The 19828-nt window shown below is 38.0% G+C and overlaps 1 protein-coding gene across 7 annotated transcripts in view; it reads right to left on the bottom strand.

The window, feature by feature from the left end:
• Positions 1–19828, bottom strand: part of AHRR (aryl hydrocarbon receptor repressor) — an 82724-nt gene that overhangs the window by 10438 nt on the left and 52458 nt on the right. For 6 of the 7 annotated variants that reach the window (XM_086895436.1, XM_086895424.1, XM_086895419.1 and 3 more), the window contains 4 exons: positions 18278–18378; positions 3036–3125; positions 1621–1750; positions 41–174 (listed from right to left, as the gene is read on the bottom strand). In XM_086895436.1, coding sequence (XP_086751562.1) covers positions 41–174; positions 1621–1750; positions 3036–3125; positions 18278–18378 — 455 coding nt within the window. Of the gene's footprint in view, positions 1–40; positions 175–1620; positions 1751–3035; positions 3126–5927; positions 6028–18277; positions 18379–19828 lie in introns of those variants that run through there. The other variant, XM_086895460.1, reaches the window with a different exon arrangement.

The raw sequence follows: 19828 nt of genomic DNA, 5'->3' as shown, positions 1-19828 counted from the left end.
TCACACCTACACACCTACATCTAAGCAAAGTTGTACTTACAAGGAATCCAGAAGTACTGTCCAACAAGCAGCGAACTCGACAGATGAAACAGCGAGTTAGAAAGGAAGAATAATCTGTTGTCATGCTGTCATTCTCTTGTGCTTTGAACAATTTACTGAGAATATATTCTTCTCCTAGGAACAACAGTGGAGGCAACATATATCAGATCACACTAAGAAATAATGAAAATGTTCTGTAGCCAGCTGAGGAAGCTGTTACGGAAATTGCTAAAAATTGCTTTATGGATGGGCGAATATTCAACGGTGTCATGTATGGATACATCTGCACATGCTCTACTAAAAGTAAAATAAAAGCTCTGCAATGGCATTTGAGTGAGTTTCTTCAGAAATTTGGACTTTATTTCCTGAGTTTTTGTGATTTTTTATGACGCAAAACAGGGTAACAGATGTTGCTGGGTTTGAGATCAGAGGTCACAGAAAATGCATTAGACAGGAGAACAAAATAAGGAAAAATGCTAATCCTAGGGAAAAAAAAAATCGGAACAAAAAAATGGACAGTAGATGCTTAGCTAACGTTCAGCTGTTGTATCTCCTTGATTTTTTTGTATAAGGGCACAGTTTTTGAAATATTTCCCAAAGGACACAAGTATTTTTGCAAAACTATGAACTCGAGACCTGAAATTCTCCACAATATACTTTAGGACAAAAAATCCAAATATTTGTGAATTTCATAGTTTGTAATATTAGTGCACGTTGTTTTGCTTGTTTCCTGCATACTTCCTACAAAATCTTGCAAAGCTCCTCATATATTTATAAGACTCTTGTAAAACACAGAAAATGTTTTACAGGAGATACAAGAAATTCCACCAAAGTTTCATGACTATGTTCCTGAGGACTTTGCAGAGGTTGCTGAAGGATTTCTTGCAAGCTTCTCCCTGCTCATCCGGTGACTATACTTCCTAATTTATTTCCTCGGTTGCTACCTCACCTTCTGGTGAAATGCATACGTTTTGCTGGAATCGGTAATTCTTTACGAGGTTAACAATCTCAATCTGATTGTAAGTTCTGAAGGTGTGATTTCAGCTTAATACCTCGTGTAGGAGAAACCTTGAGCGCAGGCATCCAACTCCCAGCCTAAAGAAGTACAGCCCCAGAGGAAAAAATGCATTGCTAAACCTACTTGATCTTCAGAAGGCTCCTGTCTACATCATTTTGCATGGGAAAACAAATGGCAGAGAGTGATGCTGCCGCAGTGGTTCTGTACAGAAACCTTTTGCATCAGTGAGAGGACCACTGATGTCCTGATCTGTTGCCAACAAAAGTTTAGCAGTATGAAGAACTGATGCTGCTCATTCTGAGTGTGTAAGAATTCATATATGCACATCAGAGAAAAGTAAAGGAAACAACTTTGCAGAACCAGTGGCACACCCTAACTTATAAATGCCCAGGATCAGGAAGAAATATCATCTCTTTATTTATGTCTCAACATAAATAAATGGCCACTATGCATCTTTTCAGTGAAGAATTGACTTGACATAGTACTGACACAGGCATAGGTGGAGTGCAATTCTACCTCTGTACAGTGGTGCCTATGTTTCCAATCAACATACACAATCCCACCTGTTTCTGACTGTAGTTGCTGTCCAGACAACATCTGGGGAGGATTCATGGCCCAGTGCAGTTGTCTACAAAAATCCTGGCGGTCATCCACATGAATGTAATCATATATGTTTTGGTGCATTACATCAGTCTGAAATAATTACAACAAGGAATGGTTAATTACTGACTGTAGGGGGGCAGCCACTTATCTTTAGATTGATACTTTGCTTAAAATTATGGCAGGTGTAGGACACCTTCAGAGCAGTTTGACTGAGGAAAGTTGTTTTAGAGGCCCCTACTTCTCAACATCTGCTTTTTCCCTCTCACATCCTAATATGATTCTTTCTATTCTTAACTCTTTTGTACATATGCAAATATGAGTAATAGAAATCCAACTGGAAAGTGATGACTAGTGGCATCCCCCAGGGATTTATGCTGGGACAAACCGTCTTTAATTTCTTGACTGAGGAATCATGGGAGAGAATGCATGCTCAGCAGGTTTGCAGAAGGTACTGGCTGGGGAGGGCAAGGCAGCTTCTTGGTGGGCTATAAAAATAGGCTGACAGGAACCTCAGGAAATTCAGCAAAGGCAAATTTCTCTCTTATTTTTGGGTACCCCATGAAAAGAAAGAGATTAGCATATCAAAATGAGCCCAGGAGAGTGCTACCAAGACCCTTAATAGGGCTGGAGTACATCCAGGAGAGAAGGACAGGGTTCAGCCTTCAGAAGGGAAAACAACATACTGCTGTCTACATCAACTAAATGAGCAGGGAAAGAGAAGACAAAGCCTGACTCTTCTCAGAAGAATGAAGTGAGAGGGCAAGAAGCAACAGACACAAGTAGCAACATGGGAACCTAGGACTTAAAAATAAGCAGAAAAAAATTACAGTCATGGTGGCTAAACACTGGAACACATCTTCCAGAGCGGTCATAGAAACTCAAAGCTTGATCAGTCCTGCATCAACCTACTCTAGGTTTGATGTGCTCTGAGGAGGAGGTTGGACTAGATGACCTCCAGAGGTCCTTTCGAACTGTGTCATTCTGTGACTTTAGAGTATATTTATTACACACAGACAATCAGCCTACAAAAGCATCTTATACTGAAATTGAAAAGAAACTTCTAGCTAAATCTTAGTTTCATAACTGATCATGTTTCTGCTAACGAAAGCTTTATAAAAGGAAATTGCAAGAAATAAATCTTCACCTGTAGGATTTACAGAAAAACCATTAGTCTGAGATGGCATAGTAAAATAACCTAATTTCAGTAAGTGCATGTCTAATCAGCAGTAGAAGGATAAGGTGGATAAGGTAGCAACAGTGCTGCATTTAAAAATAATAGCAGAAGTTATAACATTGACTATATATATATTTATAGACAAGAAAGTCAATACAATGTTAGTGATTGAGTATTGTAAGTATTTCTCAATATATTTACCTGATGAAACCCTAGATAGTCCACAATTGTTGATGATGCATAGAATATCATTCCATCTGCACTCACCACCAAGGCAAAACCATTCAGTGACTGAAAAAGGAAAATAAAATACTTTAAAAGGTAATCAGAATATAAAGAATCAAATTAGTATATGCAATAATTTTAAGAATATCCTAGGAATGAAAAAACTCACTCTGCAAAAAGTTGGACACTAAATTCTTTCCTACCATGAAAAATGAGTGACAACCTGGAACATGCTTTCTTTCTTTTCTAAAATAGTTAAGATAGTTAATTACAGTATATTAACATTGCATATTACATTAGTAGTTTATTGTCTGCTTAATTGTCTGCATAATTATGTTTGCTCATTAATTCATAGAATTAAAAATTTAATAGCACATGTCAACTACTTTGTTTTTCCTTTTAATTTAAAACTGCACATTCCATAATAATTGCTTTGAATACATAGGCATTAATACATATAATATAATAATATCCAAAGGGAAAATGAAATACATGTGCTGTTGTAACTATGACTTTAAAACTGGATGTGATTTTTTTTGTATGGCTTTTTTCTTAAGCTGCTAAAGAAATACATGCATAGCATAATTGCATAAAGGCAATGAATATAAAAAGTAGGCAATGAATACCTCACTGGTATAAAACAATGCTTAATCTAGAAAAGAGCTAAATTTATTCTTACTCACTTGGTGATGCAAGGAAAGCAGGATGGAAGAATGAGGATTAAATTAAATACATGATGCAAACATTAAGATCATGCTGCATGAGGACTGACTAATTTTTCTTCTCTTCCCTCGATAAAGGTTTGGTAACATATCTTTACTCCAAAGCAGTCTAGATCCTTTCATGTGGTGGCTTTGAGGTCTTTGAGATTACAGTTCAAATAACTATTGCTGAAATACTGATATATTATTATTATCCTTGCTTCACCTAACTTTCAATTTACTGATGTCCTATTAATCCTGAGTTAATCCTGAAACACAGTGAGGACAGATTTTCAATTTCTCAGTAACCAGATACACTGACATATTTTTGTGAGCTTGGTTTTCTCTTTTTGGTTCCTAAATAAGGACCAGATTTCCAAGACTGCTTGAAAGCTGTTCCCACTGTGACAATGGCGGGCACAATTTCAAGAGTTCAGTGCACAATAGACTGACCTCCTCAGAAGGTTTGACTCCCATCATAAATGTAGAGCACCTTTGGAAACGTGGCCCTGTGGGACCACACTTGGCCAGAGGCTCTGTGCCTTGAAGAACCTGTGAAACAATGACTTGATAAAAGTAGTGGAGAGCCTTCAATGGCTGTAGCAGTAGGTGATTCAATCAGGTCAACACTAACCATCAGTCAATGCTAAGAACAGTCAATGGCAAATTGTTTTACTCCATGTCAGCTCCATAGGCACAAATCCTTTGCAGAGTAAGAGTGATCTCTGCCTAGTTCTCCTTGTGTACTAGTTATCCTTGTCAACTCTTCAAGCACAAGGACTTGTTCAACTGGTGCTATTTCCTGCTCTAAAAAATGCCCAAATTTGTCCCAGCAGCTCACCAACCAGAAGTTGGTATGTCAAGATTTCTGCACCTTCTCGTCTGGGCCTCTCACTGCACTGAGGGGAACCTTTGTGGATGGGATCTGTCATGTACATTTCCAACGTCAAACGGAGACAAGAAAACGTTTTTGGCAACTTGTCTCTTTGGACATTGTCGTCTTCACAACAATGAAACCATCAGTCATGTGATGTTAGGAATTTTATTACATTTCGAACATCTGGCAGGCCTTTTACTTTGGATAGACTAAAATTTTCCATAAAGATAACTGTAGGACACTTAAGGGAGCTCCTTTTTGTCTGTGGCTCTTACCATACATATTCTGAAAGACCTCGAGTCCTGCCCATGGAACTGGACCAGGTAGAAGTTAAGAACATTTGAAAAATTAAAGAAATGTGCTTAATTTTAAAAAGTTCTTAAGCTACGCAAACTAATACACCAAGCCCTACCTGGAAAAGCTTAAACAATGACCACAAGGTCTGAATATTACCAAAGAATCCTACACACTAAGATGCTGAACATCCTTAAAATGTACCCTCCATTGTTCCGCAGACAAGCTGGAGTTTTTCAGACCCTGTAGGAATACCTGCCTTTGTCAAAGATTTCTTCTATGGATCAAGAAGTAAATTAATCCATTCAAAAAATTAGTCTTCTTCAAAATATTGGTACATACTCTTTAGGCTTAGACACATACATAAGAGATCAGTCTCCACCCTTAAAATGAAAGACAGTGGAAAACAAATATATTCTCCTTAATTTTTTTTTTTTTTTTTTTTCACAAGGCTAGAGTCAGACTGGACTAGGTGCATCAGCTTCTAAAAAGTGGAAAGGGAAATGGGACCATGTGTATTTCCAAGGGTTTAGATCACTGTACTGGCAACTATATCTGTGAGGTTGGAGGAGGTATTAAGAAAGAAGTGGGAGGGAGGAAGAGGGAAGAAGTGGAGGAAAAGTTCAAGGAGCCATGTGTTTAGGTTAAACCAAACACAAGTGTGGATTTGAAGCAAGTGTGTAAATAGAGATATTTCTAAACTCTCCCTGCTTTGTTTTTGGTTTGTTCTCAAAATGCTGGTGTCTTCATCTGAGGTGATATCTCTTAAATAAACACCCCCTGATTTTCACCACCCCAACTGCAGACATCAGATGCTTTGCCCTGCAAGCAGGGAAAGCAAAACCCACTTTGGTGCAAAAACAACTTTTATGGAGCCACATGACTCGGCTGACGATTAACACAAATTCCATGTCTCTAAATTCATTTTAGCTGAGAAACCTGCTGCTTCAGACACATTAAAAAAAGACAAGCTGGATAGCAAGTAAAACTTCATACCAGTGAGTCTCATCCATGCCTGCAAATTCTTCTGCTTTCTCCATATTACCCTAAACTGTACTTCAGTGGGAAAACAGACATCTGTAGCACAGAAGGCACCAAATACAGCCAGAGTTGGGCTGGGATTTATACTTTTCTTATCTGCTTACTGCAGGTGGGGACAAAGAGGAGGGTGTTACCATGATTACCCCAAGTGGGTAATGGTGATTGCACATCAGTAGGGAAATGCCTTTTCCAACCTCTCAGGTAAATCTCTCAGGTACCAAATACAACTCCATACTGAAATCTTTTACAGTAAGACTGAATAGAGATTTTTCCATTTTTCTGGCCAGAAGCCTAGTGACTTGTTAGACTAAGTAGGAAAGACGGCTTGAGTCCATGAGAATGAGTGAAAACTGTTCCCAGCTTTTTTGTTCTAAGTTACCATGTCTCACATTAAACAGCACAGCAAAGTATATGGTTCCACTTATGATTTTTACACATTCTCAGTTATTAAAATAAAATTCTTGGCAATAGCTTTCTGTCATTGTCAGTGAGCAGGAGGCTGCACAGGTGTGCTGTGTCACAACCACAGCAGCCATGTCCCTGGGTAATGGATAACCCAGAGAGATGAAACAGGAAAGAGGACGTGGACCAGGGAATTCACACTCCCTAATGAAAGCACATGTTTGCCCTGAACACTGAGGGGATGGCACAGAGAAGTAAAGGCAGCTCTCCTCATTTCACTTTAATCCTCCCTGCAGAAATAATAGAAAGCCTAAATGGGGCTCTGGTATTTGGAGGGGAAATAACCAAACTCCACAACTCAATGGTGGTGTTATTCGTTCTGTGTACAGTAAGTGTCTTTCAATCAGTAAAGTCCACTTGCCTCCTAAAATTTTTTGCAGTATTGCATATTCTTACACATGCACAGAGGGTCACATGCACACATAGAAACAAACACACGAAAGTACTAGTATGGACCTTAAAACTTTTACAACAAAAAACAACTAACTTCAAATCTGCAAAAAATACATGGTTTTAAACTGCCATTTGTTAAACCATATGGATTCAATGACAGATGGAATTTCTAATCCAGGATAATAGCTGAAACATGTGAGACAGACTTAAGTATGTATTGTGAACATTTGTTTGTTTGTATTTGGCTTTTTAAAAACACTTACATGAGTTTTCTACATTGTACTTAAAAAATGAAATCATGTGGGACTTTTTTCCCAAATGAAAAAAAAAAAGAGAACTTGGCACCAGATAGGGGCCTGTGTTCTTTTGAAAAAACATGTACATCCAATTATGTACTCACGAAAAGCTGCACCTGCTACTGAAACAAAAAAACAATTAATCTGTCAGTTCAAAGAAAGTATGATATTATTCTGGTGCCCACAGTAGCTGTGAGATGAAAGTTATCAGTTCCTTCCATTAAGAAGTTTTTGAAACTTTATTAGTCAGGAGATTCTCTTTGGAAATGAAGGCAAATATTTTGAGGAAGATAGGACTTCCTTTGGCAAGATCCTTTATATATCCTGATTTTTTTTTTTTCCTCATAGCAGAAAATCAGCCAGAAAATACTTCAAAGATATTTTCGTCAAGGTCATGGCATAGTAAAAATAAGGAGGAGGGAAAAAGAAAAAGAGAGAGAGAACAAGTTCCAATGCACATTTCTCTTATTACTATTCCTTGAAATAAAGGAAAATTCACTAGCATTAGGTCTCCAGAGACCATGTTACTATGGCTACTAAAGTACAACAGTCAAGGCCTGCAGCCATGCCTCGCTTTGAACAGATTTTTGAGTCACGCAACTTGGGTACTAAATTTCCAGGGTCAATTGGCTCACAGTATTTCTGGAACAGTTTCACTTAATAGTGGATCACTGGGTTTTGCATCCTATGTGGGATGGGGCCATTTTCTGGTGATCTAAATAGGCAGCTATTTAAAATCTCTGGAAATTATATACTTGTTCATGTCTTATGAATATTAGAAGGAAAATGCAGATAGTTAACTGTGTCTTCTGTCTTAAACTACATTGTTTAATGAATCAGTATTTCTTTCCGCTGGTGTATTCAAGACTTATAGTTGCTCTTCTCAAAAATCCCTCTGAATCCCTGAGGTTCTCTTTATAAGTTAAAAAAAAAAAAAAAAGACTATTCAGAAATACCATATCTGGTGACATCAAAATATGGCCTTTGCTCAACAAGTATAGTATCTCCTACCCCTCTGGACTCTTATGTATTTCTCTGGTATCTACAAAGCAACTTCAAAAGGAATATTTCTGTGAGTAAGCACTATTTCATGCAAAGGAGAGTGGCAGAATTTTTTTTTAGCATTCAGTTTTGATCAAGGGATTGCGTGTGCAGATTAAATTTCAGGCAAAAGAAACAAAACAGAAGACAAATTTCCATCATTTGAGCCAGGGAAGGAAGTATTAGCTGAAGTCTACAGACATGGAGTTACATGGGAAGCCTTTCGGAGAGAAAGTGCTCAATCTGATAATCTTGTTTTCACAGACAGCAGAAATGTTTAATTTCAAATACAAAGAAATATGTATATATGACCACTGTATATATGCCCATTTCACTCCTCCTGTCACCCTAGATAAAACAAAGTTCATATTCCTGCCTGTTCCTTCATATTCCTGACCTTGACCCTGGATATCACTTCAGGCTTCTTTCAGTATGGAAATTCAGCATCTAGTGCTGCACTACCAAGAACAACATTTTTAACAGTCGTTCACAATGCCAGACAAATTGGAGCCTTGGCCCTCCCATTTACTGTCAGAGGGAACAGCTGGGCCATCTGAAAGGCACAAATGATTGTGAATCATTCAGCTGGTAAAATTTCTCATTATTCCATTTTTCAATATCCCCATCCCTTCCATGAAGGAATTAGGGAAACCTTGGAGATGCTTGTTTATATGCATGTCTTCAGTCTAACAAGGGAGCTGGAACACTGTGGCTCGTCAAGAGGCAGCAGTCAAAACCGGCCTCCTGGAAATCAGTTAGGAAAATGTAAGTCACTGGGCTCCGGTAATTGTGAGCTATAAACTTTCAAGAAAACATAGTAGTTCCCTGGAGGGTGAGATTGCAGTGTGTGCACACATGTAAACACATTTTAAACCATGGTGATGTTTTTTATATGCTTGATATGTAATAAGTATTGGACACAACCAAGAACAACTTTGCCTTTGAAGTTGTTTTGAATGCACGATGCAAAATTGTAAATGCAGTTTCTCTTCCATTATACATTCCTTCCAAACTAAGCTTTTATAACAAAGCTTGCTTAGTCTGTGTCAAGTCCTTGGGATAGGGCCTCTCTTTGTTAACATATACATGAATTGCTGGTCCCCAATGAACCTGGCATCTCAAAATGAACTACTCTGCCCAAGATGGGGCTAGGAAACAAAGGCTGAAGCATCAGTTGACTTTGTGTAGAAAGTTGATGCGGTGCTTACTAGAACGAGGTGCATCCCCATTAGATCCTGTTTTTTCCCTGAGTACTAAGCACTGGAAAAGAGAGTACAAACCACACTTCCAGAGAGAACTAATAGCCTAAAGACAGGTTAGGGAAGATTTTGCTGATGCAAAAGTGAATTCATGGGTGACACTGAACACCTCAGTACAATTTTGTTATATGGCATGATTGTTTAGAAAAAAGTATTATTACCAAAAATGTCTCCTATTGATGACAACGTTTGGTAGATTTTTTCAGGTCTAGTAAAAATTTTGTTATTCTTTTCTTCGCATTACCATTTAGTATTTCATATGGGAAGCAAGAATGTGAATGCTACCTGAGGTTAATGGATGGTATACAAGTACTAAAGACTACTTAAAATAATATAAACAGGAATATTTGAATTATTAATTCTAAAATCATTGGGGACAAAGCACATTTTATTTATTAATACATAGATACAGGTATGATATTTGCTGGATGGTTAGTGAGTATGTGGATGAGTAATATATCATTTACCTTGGCAATTATCATGAAAGAATACTAAATTACAACATAATCATTATATCTATTTCTTCAGCCTCCTCATTAATCATGACGTTGAATTTAAAATTGTGCTCTACTAGTAATGGAACCCTACTGTCAATGCTCTTTCACAAATACTATGCTGTGGACTACACTTGAAAATAGAAACTGTCTTTATATTGATTCATGCAGTTTCGCATTTCACTTCCTCAAAAGCAGATGTTATATTCACAGATGGAAGCAAAGCTGGGGCAATATCATATCTTCAGTGCAAGTTCAGCTCTTCGTCCTTTCTGAATTCTGCAGCTGCTCTGAGCCTTTCAGTCTTCTCTTCAACAATTTCAATATAGAAAATGCAAGCCTGATTAATTCCATTTGAGAAGACCCAAAATGAAGCATTAATTGCTCACTACTCTGCACTTGTAATAACAAATTTAGTTAGGTAGACTTTGAAATAACAAATGTAGTAAGATTAGGCATTATCTTTCACAGAAATAAGTCACTGAAGAGAGTCTCAAATAATATTTATCCAACATGTTGGACAATTAGACATATGTAAGTACCAAATGTCTGGATTTTTTTCCAGTGTTATTTACATGTAAGTGCATCAAGTCCTGAAGAGAGGAAGCCGTCATAATATTCCATCCACAGCTGACTTTTATTTGTACTTGCAAACTGTTAATGAGGATGAATGGTAGACATCTCTTTCTGTAAGGAATCAAAACCTAAAAGAGACAATGTTGCAGCCTATATACTGAAAACAGAATGTTATGTCCTAATTTCAGAGCACTCTTTTTCTATGTATTTAGCACTATATATCACATTTTCTAACAGGAAACTATTTCAGGGGGTGGGGAGAAGAGCAAAACAATCTGTATTTCACATTCTGTTCAATAACATGTGCTAAACCAGCCTTTTAAAACACTATTTCAGGTCAGCAGAATTTTCATGGAGAGTGGCATCCCTGAAGTTGACTCTGTGAAGAATTTTACTTTGTAGGTTATCATCTTATGCATGTTTTGTGTCCTGTAAGTATCCTGTATCAAACACACCCTATCCCATTCTGACAGCAGGGGTGAATCCTGCTATAAAGGCATTGTGCTGACCCAGAGAGGCAGGCAATGCTTTCTCTAATCAAGATATCAAGTGGATGACAGTAGATCATCTGGAAAGGGGTAAGGATAGAAAGTAAAAGACAACTCCTCTAACCAGCAGCAATGGCTGCAAATCTTAGGCTGCATTATAGACTAAATGAATCCTTCCCCAAGTCTCTTCTGCAAGCCCCTGCTTCGGTTTGAGCATTTAAGTTTTGTTTACTAAGGCAGAACAAAAGTGAAAGTGAAATGTATTCGATATTTCTAGCAAAATATGTAGGGGTATTTTTTAAACCTCCAAAACAAAATCACTACAAATCTGCAAAAGTTCTCAAGACTGGACACAGTCTAGCCTGGACCTGCTTTCTTGCTCATCACTTAATCTTATTGAGAAGATGGCAAGGCTGAGCTTTTCTGAATTGAGAACGAGGAATATACTGAAAGCAAGTGTCACCTGTGAATACAGTTTAGGCTGATCATTTATAATTTCACTTCAACCAGTTGAAGACAAGTTAAACAATGTAGGACTGCAATTATTTAAAGTGTATTTTTGTTTCTTCTGTGTTCTGGGGTTTTTCTGCAATACACGACTATGCCATCTTCAAAAACGCTTCCTGAAAAGCAAATGCAGAAGCTGGTATGAAGTGAACAGTGTGTTATGAATGTCTCTGTCTCCTGAATGCAAGAAGTCAGTTCTAGTAGCAGACTAAGTCCTGGTGCATCAGTATGATGCAGGGCTCAGATACCAAACCTATTGACTGGTGGAAATTGTTGTCAAGGATTAGCTCTGAAGTCAGTGAGAGGAAAGAAAACCTAACAGAGCTGAAACAGGAGAATATGTTTTGTTGAGGAGGAAGTTATGTGGCCACTGGACTGTCTCCAAGAGGCACCGAAATAGCCTGAGCAGAAACAGAGGAAGCGGCTGTGAAAAGTGAGCTCGGGTGGAGTTGGCTGTGATGAACAGTCTGGAGACAGCAACAGCCGCCTGAAACTCAGAGCTGCATCCATGCCCAAAGTGTACTGATTCTTCACCTTAACACTGTGAATGGACAGCTGCTCTGTTCACTGGTACAACCACAATTTCTCAGCTAGCCCTCCCCGTATGACAGCAGCTTTGCCTGTATCCTGTCAAATGGAAGACACTTTCCCTGATGCCAGCACCAACCAGAGGATGGTAACTCTCTCCTCACCACACACCTGTGATGACTGCCCGCTCCTCCCGCTCTGTCACACTGAACATAGTTTTCCAATCCACTCCCAGCTTGCTCCCTCTCAATTATGATCCGTAATTTTGTGTTGGAGAAGCTAAATACTAACTCTCACCAGCCCAACATGTCACAAAATCTGAAAAGAAGTACTTACTGGCATTTTCCCTTTCGCACACAAGCCTCTAGACAAGTACCTATTTTTCCTCTTCAGATCCCTCCATAAAACTCTTGCAAAAGTCCTGGCAAAAGTCAGGCTCCTCAAACACTGTGTGTGCTGGCAATTGTGGTTACCATTTTGCTCATTATTTCCACACAGTTTTGCCCATCAAAATCCATCTTCTATCACTTTGCTTTGTAGTTAAGCTGAAAATGTGAAGGGAGAGGACAGCATGATTTTGTTTTTCTCTGTCCCCCTGTCAAGTTGGATGGTGCCATCTCCTGTATTTCAGAAACCTCAGCACTATGGCAGCATCATGATTGTTGCAGTCATAACAGTAGCACTAAGGACTGGAGGAGAGAGAGCAAATGGAATTTAGCCGTCACGGATTTTCTATCCAGATTTCTTAGAGAAGAAGAAAAAAAAAAAAAAAAGAAAGGGATAATCGAGAACATTAGTTATTTGTTTAAAGGGCAACAGAAAGGATGTTTTTTGCACAGAGCTGTGGCCATGCCAAATTTCAAGTCTGGATTTTAGAAATGTGCCTATTTGAAAAGAAAGGAAAAAAGGGACCAGGGCCTCTGAAGCGTTCCTTTGTGTTTTGCCTACGCCTGGCAAGAAAGAATTGAATGTACGCGTGTGATAAAATGGCACTCCTAACCCCATTTATGGGTTTTTTTAATGGATAAATTCTCTGTAAGTCATCCCAAGTGACTAATGTCAGCTTAAATCATGTCATCTAAATTACTGGAAGAAGGTTCATGTTTGAAAACAAAGGAAAGCAAAAGCGTTGTTTGGGTAACTTAAAAAAAGTTATATTAACTGAAAAAAAAAAAACAAACCACTTAGACTATGAGCTTTTTATGAGAATTTCCTATTTTGATGCTCTGATTTTAAACCAGTAAATTAAGTAAATGAAGCACTGTATCATCAACTATCAGGATTTACCTTAGAAAGAACTGTGCTAGGACAGTGTAAGCACTATTGGAAGCTGAAAAGACATTTCAGACCAGAATAAACCAAAAATGTCTCTTTCTACCAGTTTTTGATTCTGAAGTTTGTTCTGTGGTCATAGATCCATGTAGTCTCCATGCACTTTGTTGTACTTGCAATTTGCCTTTTCAAGTTTAAATTAAAAATAACAGGAAGAGGAAAAATATCTTGCTCTCAGACTTAAATTCAAACTGGAGCACCTTTTTCAAGAGCACAGTTTTATCAAGAACTGATTACATAAATCAGTTTGGAAGGAGGAAGTGGAATTACACTAACAAGTTTAAAAAAATGACAGGAAACCAAGTGGGAAAAGAGTTTCCTATGTTATTTCCTTATGCAGAGTGAAGAACAGCACCAATAGGATATTTTCTAATGTATCATTTTCCAACTCCCTGGGAATGAAACTTGAACTCTAGTTCAAGCTGTTAGTAGAGGCCACTGGGAGATACGTTCCAGTGCCAAAATGTGCACATTCACCTCTCCAGAGAAACTCCAAGAAAGATTATTATTTGCATCCATTTCTAAGGTAGCAACATAATGTTAAATAATATGCTTCAAAACCTACATTGTGTCAAATCCTAAATCGTTTGCTTGCCCTAGATTCTTAATCATTAGTTTTGCTTAAGAAGACTTGGGGTCTATTTGGTATTAAAGCTGTCAAAAAAAGACTTCATTGACTTCAGTGGGAGCTACAGAAATAGAACTAGAAATTCCAAACCTGCAATATGGAATTAAGAAATAATCTTTAAAGGACTTGTTTGGGTGACAAAGTGTCTGTTCGGTGTGATACAGGACCTACACTTGATTGTGTTGTAGCTTTGCACCAGCACAAATGCTGCTGGTCCAGAAGCTAAATAACCTGAAGTGCCTCACTAGTTTTGCTACTTACAGCTCAGATTGGCAAAATTAGTCTGCATGTTTAGGTGGAACAAAATCATGCCTACAAAACATGGAAGCTCAGGTTGAAAACCCAAACTTTACATGTTTAAGTAGCTAATGTAATGAAGCTAGGATTATTAATATCAATGGAGAATTATAATGGTTGTACCATCAAACCTAGCTTTCATGGTTTTTAAGGTGTTAGTAATTTATTTCTTTTTTAAGTAAAGGACCATATGACTGTGATTTTAAGATATTTAAGATGCCAGGCACCTCAAAGTCTCTGTCTAAAAATTTAAGTAAGTAGTAAGCCTCTCCAGGTCCCTCTGCAGAACCTTCCTGCCCTCAAACAGGCCAACACTCCCAACTTTGTGTCTTGTGCAACTGACTAAGAGGGCCCTTGATCCCCTTATCCAGGTCCTTGATAAAGGTATTAAACAGAATGTACAGTGTCACTGAATAAGCAAGTATCAGGACAGTCTTAAGACTGACATCTTCAACGCAGCTATAACGAAAAACATGAGACAAAACCACAGAAATGTGATTCTTGTGCCCTGAAACCTTAAGAGTAGAAGACTTATGGAAATCTTGCCCTGAACTGTACAAAAGAACTGATGTGGAGCATCCTGAAAAGCAATATGGATCTTCTCTGAAAGAGTCTGAGCTGCCAGTGAGCATAGAAATGACAAAAAAGGCCATGTCTGGCCTTTATCAATATTCATCAGTGATAAGGGAGCATGATAGAACCAAGCAGCCTTACTCCACTAGCATCTGTTCGAGAGTTGCCTGCATTGTCCATATTTCTTTACATTTATTTTGACATTTTGGTTATAAAACACTATTTTCACACCTGAAAAGAATTAGGTCCGATACATCTGGAGACAGAGATGCCATAAACCCTATGCTTCAGCTTTCAAGAGCATGATAGAAGACCAACAGACATAATGAAGAAGAAAAGAAAGTCCATGAAAGCACCTCCTTAGCAGCAAGGGTTGAGACAGAAATTTGAACATCAATTATTCTTCCATGACAAGCAGAAAAACTGCAAGAGCAGCTGTGAAGTGATCAACAAAGCCCAAGTGACAATTTTAGCAGGGTGATGCTTAGTGCACAAGTGCTGTTTACTCAAGGAGCAAGTGTTGGAGGTGATGATGGGGTGATACCTGATTATGTGTCATTAAGAAAGCAAGTCCATATAGAGCCTCTCTCTTAACAGCAGGCATTTAATTCTTCCAGTGATCAGTGAATAGTACAACACATGGCAGTTACACAGCCATTTGGGATGGGCAATTACCTGCACCATAGTGTAGACTCTGAGTCTGGACTTAAGATTACAAGCACAGCATAGCTGGGGGGAAGAGCAGGAGGTGGCAAACAGCCATGAGATGAATCCTGCAACCAAGGCTATTGCCTAGATACCCACCAGTGATTCATTATTTTTCCAAGTCACCGTTTTATTGTGTTTCTCCACCCCATCACCCCATAAACTCTATCTGGATTTGTTGACTGCCAATGCAACTTATTTTCCCCTTTTTCTGGTTATGGGTTTCTTAGGTATTCAGTAACAGGCTTCAGAAACTGTGGCCCTTTTATGCCACAAGGCATGGGGCACAAGGGTTGCAAAACCACCTGTCTTGGAAAATATTTTGAAAGTGCAAAGTTAAAAGTCATTGCTACAGTCAAACTGTTGGAATGTGAAGTCTCAAAGGACAGTAAAGATTGCGAGAATGTGACATATTAAAAAAAAACCCTTAATAAAATTAGACTTTAGTTCTTAGACCATTGTCTGCCTTCCCTTTAAAGGGAAACAAAGATGGCAAGCAAAGTCTCTCTTATATAGAAGAAATTATCTCAAAACACCAAAAGAAATTATTTATTTAGATACCTGCTGTGCTTCACTAAAAAGTCTTTGATAAACTGGTATCATTGTTTGTTCTGTTATTGCTGATGAAAGCTATTTGATTATAGCTGTAAAAAATCTCCATAAAATCTTAAATAAAAAACACATGTTGTGGCAGAAGCCTTTAGAAATAAAAAACATTTTAAACATATTTTGAAGACAGCCTAATTCCATTGTTTTCTTTCAGGCTGAAAGGGGAAATGCTGCATTGTTCCAAGACTCAAGAGTCCCAGATACACTATTTACCAGCAATTAGGTACTTGTTATCCCATATTTCTCTCCATACATAAACTAGAGTGACTATACCCACTAGAAAAAAAATAATAGCAATCATTCTTGATTTTCCATTAACATTGCACTCAGGAACAGTATTATTCATGCATATTTTGGTGATTCAGGTTATTCTGTTTTGTATAATATAAAGCATCTAGGAGAGGTTGCACAGTGCAAGGTGTTGTCATGACACAGAAAGTGGCTTTCAACAGCTGAAAAATATCTTTTGAGAGCAAATAAAGTGGTCAGATTCACAAGTCAATATACAAAGAGCAGCAACCGCAGTTTGCTTCTACTTGGAAGGGATCAGAAATGTGATATTTAGTTAAAATCCCAGAGTTCCTAATAACCAACATGGTGAATTTGGTTGAACAACATAAAAACCCACTTTTCTTCATGTGCCATAACCACTGAATGAGGATCCGAGCCAAACTCAGTCCTCAGAGAACATTCCTGAGAAGCCCTAAGGAAAACTCACCCTCTTATTCTACGTCAAACATGCCCATAAATGAAGCCTGGCAAGTACCTTCATATTAACATGCACTTAATCATCTGGTTAATGATCCACTCTAAGTATGATCCAGGATTAAATATCTCCCCTGTATAAAGAAGGAACGTGACTTCTGCATACCCTGCAGTAAGCAGAGCATATTTAGCAATAGCAGTCTCTTGTAACCTGCCCAAAACTGTGTGCCAGTGTTCTCTCTGTGTACTCACAGCAGTCAGTTTGAGGATGCTTAATGATTATAACTTGTGGGCATGTAATGTACACACAACAAAACATAGACTAATTATAGGAGACCCTCGTTAAAATTTAGACACTCACCATATTTATCATTTATTCTACACCCTGTATTCCCTATTCATTGAGAATGGAGGTGGCTGCAAAATAACACCTGACAGCCAAACATCTTGCTTTGGCAGTATCAGTAATTAATCAGATGCCTCTCGGTTACTTCTTCTGAAATCTAAAATTAAAATCTTCTGAAATATTAAGAGGAAGGAAAGCAGGGTTCCAGTTTCCATTCCACAGAATGGAATTGGGTAACTTATGGTATTTGATCTCATACTAAAATGTGTTTTAATTTAATAGTATTCAGCAGTTATTTGCTGGAGGCTCCTATTTAATTTACATTTACATGCATCTCAGGGCTGTCATTAAATACAATTTTTATACCATGAATATAATCCTATCTAAAACAACTGTACATGTGTAATCTTAATCACATAGGAATTTACAAGGACCTCAATGTATAAAAGGCACTATTACATCATGTGTTTGAAATGCAGATGTATCTGGGATGGACTGCTGGGCTCTAGGCTGGTTCAGTAGTTCACAGCAGTATTAATTCTTCCTTTAAATTAATGGATCCAATTCTCAGAAACAGCATGGCCCCTTTATGCTGCTCTGCCAATATCAAATCAGCCTAAAGGGGATAAAAATACACAGAAGGGATAACTTTTGCTGACACGGTGTGTGTGCAGAGCACAGAGTTGAGGAAGTAGGATAAACTAAAATATCCTAGCATATTCTCAGCTCAGATCAGAAACCAGGAAAGCTCATGTTGACATCCTCAAAATGTGGGCCAAGTAAAATAAACCTACAAGTGAAGAAGAGTTGTGAACTGGCCTGCTGGAGTTCACTGGTAATTTCAAGGGTGCAAGCAAGGGTGCAAGGTGCAATTGCCCAAATGGACAGCGATTGTGACTGTCACGACTGCCAGTCTTGCTCTTGCAAGAAGCATTCACAAGTGTGGTTCTTGAAAGACTCCCACAAAGACTGTTCAAAGCTGACACAAAATCATCAGCCCAAATATATCATCAAACTGAATAACTCACAGCCAGGAAAAAAAAAAAACCATCATTTTTTCACTTACTTCTAGTAGAAGTCCACCTTCTTGTACAGCAGTCTTATTAGATATATTGTCTTCTTTTATCGTTTGGCCAACTTGCTTCTTAAAGTGCTTTTCTTGAATGGCTGTTGGAAAGAGTTATCATCAATTTAGAAATCATAACGATTAGGGTCACAAATAAAATTCTTGTTTAGGCATTTAACATGCATTGAATTTAATTGGTGGTTACTGTCTTTGTGGTCTGATCTTGGTTACTGACAGCTTTCTTTTCTCTTTTTTCTCCTTGTGCTGGAGATAGATACATACTTTGCAGTCCAGATGTTTTTTATATGAAATATCTATCACATTTTTTATTGAACATATTTTTTCCATTAGTCTACTCTGCATAAAGCAACAACCAAAACCCACAGGAAAGAAACAAAAGAAAGTTAGCAAGTTGTTTTGTTTATAAAAATATGTATTATGACAATACAGAGAAATGTCTATATAGCTCAGAAGAAAAGGGAGTGAATAAGTTTCTTATTTTCAGCGCTGACCTCCTTGACATCAGATTATTTTTTGTCTCACTTTACCCAGTTCACATCTACAAATTTCAGCCTGACTGTAAGATTCAAGGGAATGTTGTTAAACTGTTTCATTTTTACTCAGTTTTAAAGTTTGTTTTTAGAGGGTCATTGACTCCATGAAATTCATTAATAGTTCTCATTCTAGATTAAAATTCCATATATTTTTCCTACTAATAGGGGGAAAAGCTTATTCCTGATTAAGTTTTCATAGGAAACTCTGCTGGTGAGTGCTCTTCCTTCACATGCTTAATCTCAAATATCTTTGAATGCTGAAATTCTTCCTGTCAATATATCCTGCAGAAAAATCACTGAAATACAATCCCATTTCTGGGAATACTGAAAGAATTTCTGTTAAGACTGGCATCACATGATTATTTGGCTTCAGCATCACCTAGGGAGTACAACAGGAACCTGTCTTTTATCACTTGATCAGTAAAAATTAAGTCAGCTTTACTCTATTTCCAGAGAAGGGCCATACAAATATCCTGGTAGCAAACAGAAATCGAGTTTTCTGGTTTTTCTCCTTTTCCTGGAGAGAATGAGAGAGGAGAGTATCCCAGTGATATCATTTGGGACGTCTGATACACATTTCCCCTTCAAGCCAAAGGGGAGCAGGAACAGCCACGGCCAGAGACGGTTAATAAAACAAAAAACACCTCTCTGAAAAAAAAAGCCAAACCCACACCAAAAAATCCCAACAGCTACCCAACCAATCAAAAAATAAAACCTTCCCCCCCAGAAAGGGTTTAGATGGCAGGAATAGTTTGTACCAAACCAGAATAAGAAGAGGAGGGAAACAGCAAGCCTCTAAATCTCCTGATCTTGTGCAAGAGCTCCTTATCAATTTAACAGCCTAGTAAGGGGCAGGATACGTCAGCATTTTACAGTACACGATGGCAACTCAGAATCACACCAACTAAATATTTGTGATGGTTTTTCGCTTACTTTGTAAATATTTGCTGAAAGTGTTAATGTCGGTCATTACCCCAAAGCAATTATCTCAAATATA

Source organism: Cyanistes caeruleus, chromosome 1 (genome assembly GCF_971803275.1).
Source record: "Cyanistes caeruleus chromosome 1, bCyaCae1.hap1.1, whole genome shotgun sequence".
Taxonomy (NCBI): Eukaryota; Metazoa; Chordata; class Aves; order Passeriformes; family Paridae; genus Cyanistes; species Cyanistes caeruleus.
Note: the sequence above shows the minus strand (reverse complement) of the source record. Positions and strands in the feature narration are given on the sequence as shown.